The sequence below is a fragment of the Octopus bimaculoides genome, chromosome 23, assembly GCF_046866305.1.
Source record: "Octopus bimaculoides isolate indiv1 chromosome 23, ASM4686630v1, whole genome shotgun sequence".
In the NCBI taxonomy this organism is placed as follows: Eukaryota; Metazoa; Mollusca; class Cephalopoda; order Octopoda; family Octopodidae; genus Octopus; species Octopus bimaculoides.
The window spans coordinates 13,704,356-13,711,855 of NC_142950.1; the positions used below are offsets into that span (position 1 = coordinate 13,704,356).

A 7,500-nucleotide genomic window follows, 5' to 3' on the forward strand; every position below is an offset into this window, starting at 1 on the left:
TTTGGCTTAACGTTGGCCGTCCGATCGAAGAAGTTAGCAATGATCCCAGCTGGCAGAAGAGAATGATTGGTCTGGAAAGGATGGAATTACACACACACACACACACACACACACACACGTGGGTGTGTATGTGTGTGAATTTAAAGTACTTGGACGATGTGTGTTAAATGTATGATTATTAAATGTACGTCAGTGAATGTACAACATACATGTAGATCCATAAGGAGGTGTAGACATACATGTAGATACAGAACGATAATTAGATGTAGACAGCACGCAAATAGATTTGATTAATAATTCACAAATACAAACACCTGTAACAGTAGTGAACTATGTCAAAGATATATTACATAATGTAAAACATCTACTTTAGACCTCAATAAGCCGAACAGTGTGTGTGTGTGTTATTCGAAGTGTACAGTATTATATATCCATTACAGCCGATCTCACCAGTCGGTTTCACACTAGGAGTTCAATATATATAATTAAAATCGGTCAGTAATTCATATAAATCCGAAAAGTACATTCTAAACTTAAGCGCAGTAATACTCATATATATAAGAGGGACACTGTAGGCCGCTAAACATAGGAAGAAGGAAACCCAATTTGAAATCGATCCACAGTACAGGTTCCTGCGGTGGTCTTCGCGGCCGAGCGATATACATTGCAGTTCAGGGAAACAAGATCACCCGAAGATTATGTGTTCAATCTATACGGAAGGTAGCATTTAAGAAACAGTAGGAGAACATCTACGACTAATGGCACCAAGGAACAAACGTTTGAAGCGAGTTCTTCCTCTCAAGATTTCTCCTTCTGTCTGCACGCCCCATAACGAGTTCTCACTACAAATACATACATACACACACACACACATATCTTAGCTTATAACCAAATAATTATTTACTTCTGGCTGAAAGTTCGATATCAGATATATGAAATATAACAAAAGTCTCTTTGATGACACGAGAATAAATGGATCATTCCTCTTCCTCTCAGGTTATAACATTTTCGGCCACTTATTACTGATTAACCAACTCCATATCTTAATCTATGTCTACATTTTATAAGAAGGGCTCATTCCCGTTTTTCTTTTTAATTTATTTCCCTCTACATTTTCACGATACATACACACACTTTCTAGCTATATTTCAGGCGTCTACATATAGGCGCAGGCGTGGCGGTGTAGCTTTTCAACAACGTAGTTTCAGGTTCAGTCCCACTGTGTGGCACCTTGGAAATGTGTCTTCTACTATAGCCTCGGGCCGTCTTGTAAGTAGATTTGGTAGACGGAAACTGAAATAAATCCGTCGTGTGTGTGTGTGTGTGTGTGTTTATCGCCCCCATCGATTGATGATCGGTATTGATATGCTTATATCCAGTAACTTCGCAGCTCGACAAAAAAGACCGAGAGCAAGTACCAAGTTTTAAAAAATAAGTACTGGGGTTGACTCGTTCGGCTAAAATTCAAGGCGATGCCCCAGCATGGCCGCAGTCTGATGAGTGAAACAAGTAAAAGATAAAAAGGTGTGTGTGTGTGTGTGAAATAGGCTGTGAAGCTTTTTTTTTAGCTTCCATGAAATAGTATTTTATGTTAACTGTCGGAATGTTGAACACGGCGATAGACGAAACTTGGAAGTCCCATTCAACTTGGTCTTCAATAAATTTGTGAATATACTCTCACTTGTGTGGTACCAGCCGTAAATACTCATTTGATACTCTTAAAAGTGCTTTAAAATAATATAAACACACACACACACACTTGCATGAATACCTAATTCGGTGTCTACATATCTTACGAGAGTATGGACGTCTCCAAGGTACTGAGCTGAGCAAAGATTGTCTTCTTTGAAGGGCATCAAACTGCCCCGTTCGTGGGAGGGCCGCTTATTCTGTCCCATTCCTGGAAGTCGCCCGGCCTTCATCCCACCGATTATTATTGTCTAAGAGAAAAGCAAAGACTGGCACAGCTTGGCACCCGTGTTGTCGCAGGGGTTACCATCAAGGACAGCAAGAAAGAAAAAAAAGTAATAAAGAATCCGGAACCTGTACTGACTGGAAGGCAATTTCGTCCTTCTTCTCTCTAATAATTTCATTAACCTACGGGCCTGGGATGTTTAGTTTTATTTAAAGATCTCGCCAGTATTTGAACTGAAGACGTAGAGAGCTCAGAACAAACAACACCATTAAAGTAGACTGTCGGAATGAGTCTGCTAAATCACCGTTGCTGTGTTCTTTTAAAATGAAAAAAAAACAAGAGAGAGATAAAAGGACATCCACCCACGTTTTTCCCCGGTCGATTTGTCAATGTTTGATGTTGACAACAGAAGGAAACACTGAAGCGAAAGAAAAAGAGAGAGAGAGAGAGAGAATATTGGCAGCAATAACAAAGTGAAAGTTGTGGTTCGAACTGTTAATGGCAAGGACATACCTCATATAAAACTTTCTCCTTGTCGCTCCGTCCCGAACAAATGTCACAAAAGACACATTTAACCGGGACTTTGTCACCAGCTTCGGTCGTCTCTGGGTCTGCCATCTTGGATATGTGTGTGTGTGTGTTTGCGGAGGGGAAATAACTCTGATTGGAATCACGAACTAGCAGCAGCAGCAACGATACTGGTGATAGTGGTAGCAGTGGTATTGTTTATCCCTCAGTCAGATCTCTGATCTGGCAGAGTTATAATCAAAACACACATACACACACACATACACACACACATATATATATATATATATATATATATGTATGTATGTATGTATGTATGTATATACATAGTCCACAGATGAGATCCAGAGATTCTCCGTATAGAAGACAGTATAGCTCAAAAGATTCAAACTTAGACTCAAAGTCTTTCCAGGGGATCATTGCACAAGATAAAGAAAGGCTAAAAGAGGGATCGAGTTGAGAGGGTATAGAGGCAATTATGTGGATAAACAAGTCAGATACATCAAATAAATCAATATATATAAAATATATTAAATAATATATTTGATGTATCTAATTCGTTTATCTGCATAATTGCCTCTCTCTCTCTCTCTCTCTCTCTCTCTCTTTACATAAAGCCTGTCCAGCAATTGTTTCCCAAGACGTTCTTTTCAGGCCAGATTCCGAAAGTGGCCTTCCATGATGGCATAGGTTGGACTATGTGTGTGTGTGTGTGTGTGTGTGTGTGTGTGTGTGTAGTATTTAAGACTAACAGGTATATGTCAATTAGTGCATTGAAGTGTTGAGTAGAGCACTGGCACAGTTTGGGCTACCTAGTGTCATCCTCAGTCGAGGTATATTTCCGTTGGATCTACTTCAGGAACTCCACAGTTTTAGTTGAGATAATGATAATTGATTAAGTAATCGGATGATGGAGTTGATATTTGTCCTTATTTTGTACAGCAATCATTTCAGCCCATCCTGCAAGTGACCCTATGGGTGGGTCTCTGCATCATGTTGTGTTGCATCCGTTTTGCAGTTTGGGTCTCATCAGGTACAACCATACATAAAGTGGTGTCTTGCTAATGATCTTGAGTTTGGACGGTCATGTTGTTATTTGCCCGTCAACTTAGGGAATGAAGCAGTGCTACAATTTCCATTACTATTAAATTTCCATTACTATTAAATTTCCATAATAAAAATGGTAGATATTTGTAAATATAAACATATACACTGTAGATAAGAAAGAAAGAAAAATTTTTTTAATTTTCTACATGGGAAGTAAATGGGAGATGGACATAGGGAGGATTACATTACATTAAGTTTCAACTTAATGTAATTTAATCCCCCGACCCACAAGGCCTGAAACTTTGGGGGATGGGAGCGAGTCGACTATAGTACTCAACGACCCCAGTACTCAACAAGTACTTAGGTTATCGACCCCAAAAAGATGAAAAGTAGTCAACCTCAGCAAAATTTGAACTCAGAATGTAAAGACAGATAATATACTGCTAAGCATTTTACCCAGCATGCTAACGATTCTGCCAGCTAACGATTCTGTCAAAGTCCAGAAATTTGAGGGGAGCGGTTAAGTCAATTAAACTGACCTTAGAACTTGTTTAAGCTTAGGTCGTCTCTCTTAAAACAGAACTATGATTAAATCTCTTCCAGCCATGACCACACCATCCCCTATTGACCCTTTAGCATTTGAACTGGACATACCTGGTTCATGTTCAAACTGGCCAAATCTGATCCCTCGCTCCTCTTCTCTACAATGTCACTCTAAAGACAAACTACCCCATCATCAAAGTCTTGAAGTTACAAAATAATTCATGGTTAAGGCAAAATATTGGGAATAAATAATCATTATATCTCAACTCCTTTTTTTTTTTTTTTAGTCTTTTTACTTGTGTCAGTCATTTGACTGTGGCCATGCTGGAGCACCATCTTTAGTTGAGCAAATCGACCCCAGGACTTATTCTTTGTATGTCTAGTACTTATTCTACCGGGCTCTCTTTTTGCTGAACCACTAAGTTACGGGAACGTAAACACACCAGCATCGGTTGTCAAGCGATGGGGGGGGGGGCAAACACAGACACACAAACACATACACACACACATACATATATATATATATATATATATATATATATATACGCATATACGATGGGCTTCTTTCAGTTTCCGTCTACCAAATCCACTCACAAGGCTTTGGTTGGCCTGAGGCTATAGTAGAAGACACTTGCCCAAGGTGCCACGCAGTGGGACTGAACCCGGAACCATGTGGTTCGTAAGCAAGCTACTTACCACACAGCCACTCCTACACCTGAATTAAGACATTCTGTATCAAAGATTACATGGTGTTCTATATTTATCAAGCTGCCAAACTGATTTGAGGTAGATTTCATTGCTATCAGTTGATGGAGAATCAAGCATATAAAATCTATAGAAAATGCCATGTTGGTGTTCCTGTACTAAACCAATTCTATAAGCTTTAGTCTCTCAGACCAAATAGAATTTTGGCATTATTTCATACAATACAATTCTAGACAGTGTCAGGCGTTCTGCTTATTTTCAACTCTTTTGTTTATATTTTTACAGAATCCAAGTCATTTGAATTTGCTGTCTTTGTATACATTAACCTCATTATTTGGTGTATTAAATATGTATATATATATATATATCATCATCATCTTCATCATCATCATTGTTTAATGTCTGCTTTCTATGCTAGCATGGGTTGGACGATTTGACTGAGAACTGGCGAACCAGATGGCTGGGAATTGTGTGTGAAGATGTTGAAGGAGGTACCTTAGCCAGAACGGACACAAGCAATTACTACTAAATTTCCTCCCCAACAACTTTAAACTTTGAGACAACCACAGACATCTATTACTCTCTTTAAATTCTTTTTGGTACCCCATACACAATTCTTAGACACCATACATCTATAGAGAAGTAGGTTATACATCATTAGATGTACACCCGACTTTCCTATATTAAATTAAGAAGTGAACGGAACGCTGAACTCCAGACGATCAACACAAACAATATTTATTCATGGTGAAAAATATACATCTTTAATCTTGTTTGTTGAGACGTCTTCGGTGTGTCAGAACATGGTTGTTGGGACGTTGGTATATTGATGTGAGCTGTCTAGCGTGAGTTCGAAAGATGGAGAGACAGCTAGACACGTCCTTGCTCAATCGCTGGCCAGCAAGAAAGAGACAGAATGAAGCGGGAAAGCTTGGATGTTGAATTCCACGCATGCGTGAGACTACGCATGCGCACGGCGTTACTACACATCTATGCACCTTACTTTATCCTATAGCCAATCTTTAAAATCCCCCACCTCACTCTATCTACTTCTCCTTTTATTTCTTTTCTTTTCTTTACTTTTACCACCTCCTCCACCATTCCGTTATTGCATGTTGATATGTTAGAATCAATCTAGCTAAAACCAAAGTCCTAATAAGTAGGAAGGTAGACAAACCACAAACCCCTTCAGGTAGATAGCCCTGCTCGATCTGTAGAAAAGGCATAGGTAGAAACTCTATAAGATGTACCCAGTGTAAGCTATGGACACATAAGAGGTGCAGCAATATCAAAGGAAGGCTAACTAGGAAGTTAGTCTTTGTATGTAGCAGATGTTCAGGAGCTATAAACACTGTAAATGTGCAGAAAACAACTTCTGCCACATTCCAGGGAGAAAAACTAGAAGTGGTTGATAGCTTCCACTATCTAGGTGACCAAATTAGTAGTGGGGGAGGGTGCGCTGAAAATGTAGCTGCTAGAATAAGAATAGCCTGGGCAAAGTTCAGAGAGCTCTTACCTCTGCTGGTGACAAAGGGTCTCACTCTCAGAGTAAAAGGCAGACTGTATGACGCATGTGTACGAACAGCCATGCTTCATGGCAGTGAAACATGGGCCGTGACTGCTGAAGACATGCGTAGGCTCGCAAGGAATGAAGCCAGTATGCTCCGATGGATGTGTAATGTCAGTGTGCATACTCGACAGAGTGTAAGTACCTAGAGAGAAAAGTTGGACCTAAGAAGCATCAGTTGTGGTGTGCAAGAGAGACGATTGCGCTGGTATGGTCATGTGGCAAGAATGGATGAGGATAGCTGTGTGAAAAAGTGCCTTTGGAAATATGCTGTGCATGGGAAGACTTAGCAAGACAAGTGAGACCATAACCTGTGGCCTTTACCAGGGGTGTTGCCATCCCACTTATGCATACCTTTCCTTCTTTGGACACTAAACTCTGCTTGCGAAGACCTGTTGAGGCAAGTGAAATCGAAATCGAATTCGGAATCGAACCAAATTCGACAACTGGCACCCATGCAAACCTTCCTTCATTGGACACTAAACTCTGCTTGCGAAGACCTGTTGGGGCAAGTGAAATCAAAATTGAACCAAATTCGATGACTGGCACCTGTGCCAGTGGAGCACTAACAGCACCATCCAAGCGGGATCATTGCCAGAGTAGCTGTCTGGCTTCCATGCCGGTGGCACATAAAAAGCACCATTTGAGCGTGGTCGTTACCAGCATCGCCTTACTGGCACTTGTGCCAGTGGCACATGAACAAAACATTCGAGCGAGGTCGTTGCCAGTACCGCTGGACTGACTCCTGTGCAGGTGGCATGTAAAAAACACCATTTGAGCGTGGCCGTTGCCAGTACCACCTGACTGGCCCTCGTGCCGGTGGCATGTAAAAGCACCCACTACACTCTTGGAGTGGTTGTTGTTAGGAAGGACATTCAGCTGTAGAAACTCTGCCAGATCAGATTGGAGCCTGGTGCAGCCATCTGACTTGCCAGTCCTCAGTGAAATCATCCAACCCATGCTAACATGGAAAGCGGATGTTAAACGATGATGATGATGATGATGATGATGATGATATATACACACACACAGACATATATACAAAATAACGAAGGTGACTATTTATAATATAAAGCCAAAACGGAAAAATTCATTTGTCACTAATTGTGACTGATGGTGTAGGGTAGCACCTACATTGCTAGAAATAAGAGTTAAAAACCATTAGAGCAACAAAGAAGCACATGTCCATGCACTG

General features: G+C 40.5%; 1 protein-coding gene across 1 annotated transcript in view; it reads right to left on the bottom strand.

Moving 5' to 3' along the window:
• Positions 1–2,584, bottom strand: part of LOC106881483 (adenosine 5'-monophosphoramidase HINT3) — a 75,893-nt gene extending 73,309 nt beyond the window's left edge. The window contains exon 1 of the mRNA XM_089340663.1: positions 2,429–2,584. Coding sequence (XP_089196789.1) covers positions 2,429–2,533 — 105 coding nt within the window. The 5' untranslated portion in view covers positions 2,534–2,584. The remainder of the gene's footprint in view (positions 1–2,428) is intronic.
• Between the last annotated feature and the right edge of the window lie 4,916 nt (positions 2,585–7,500).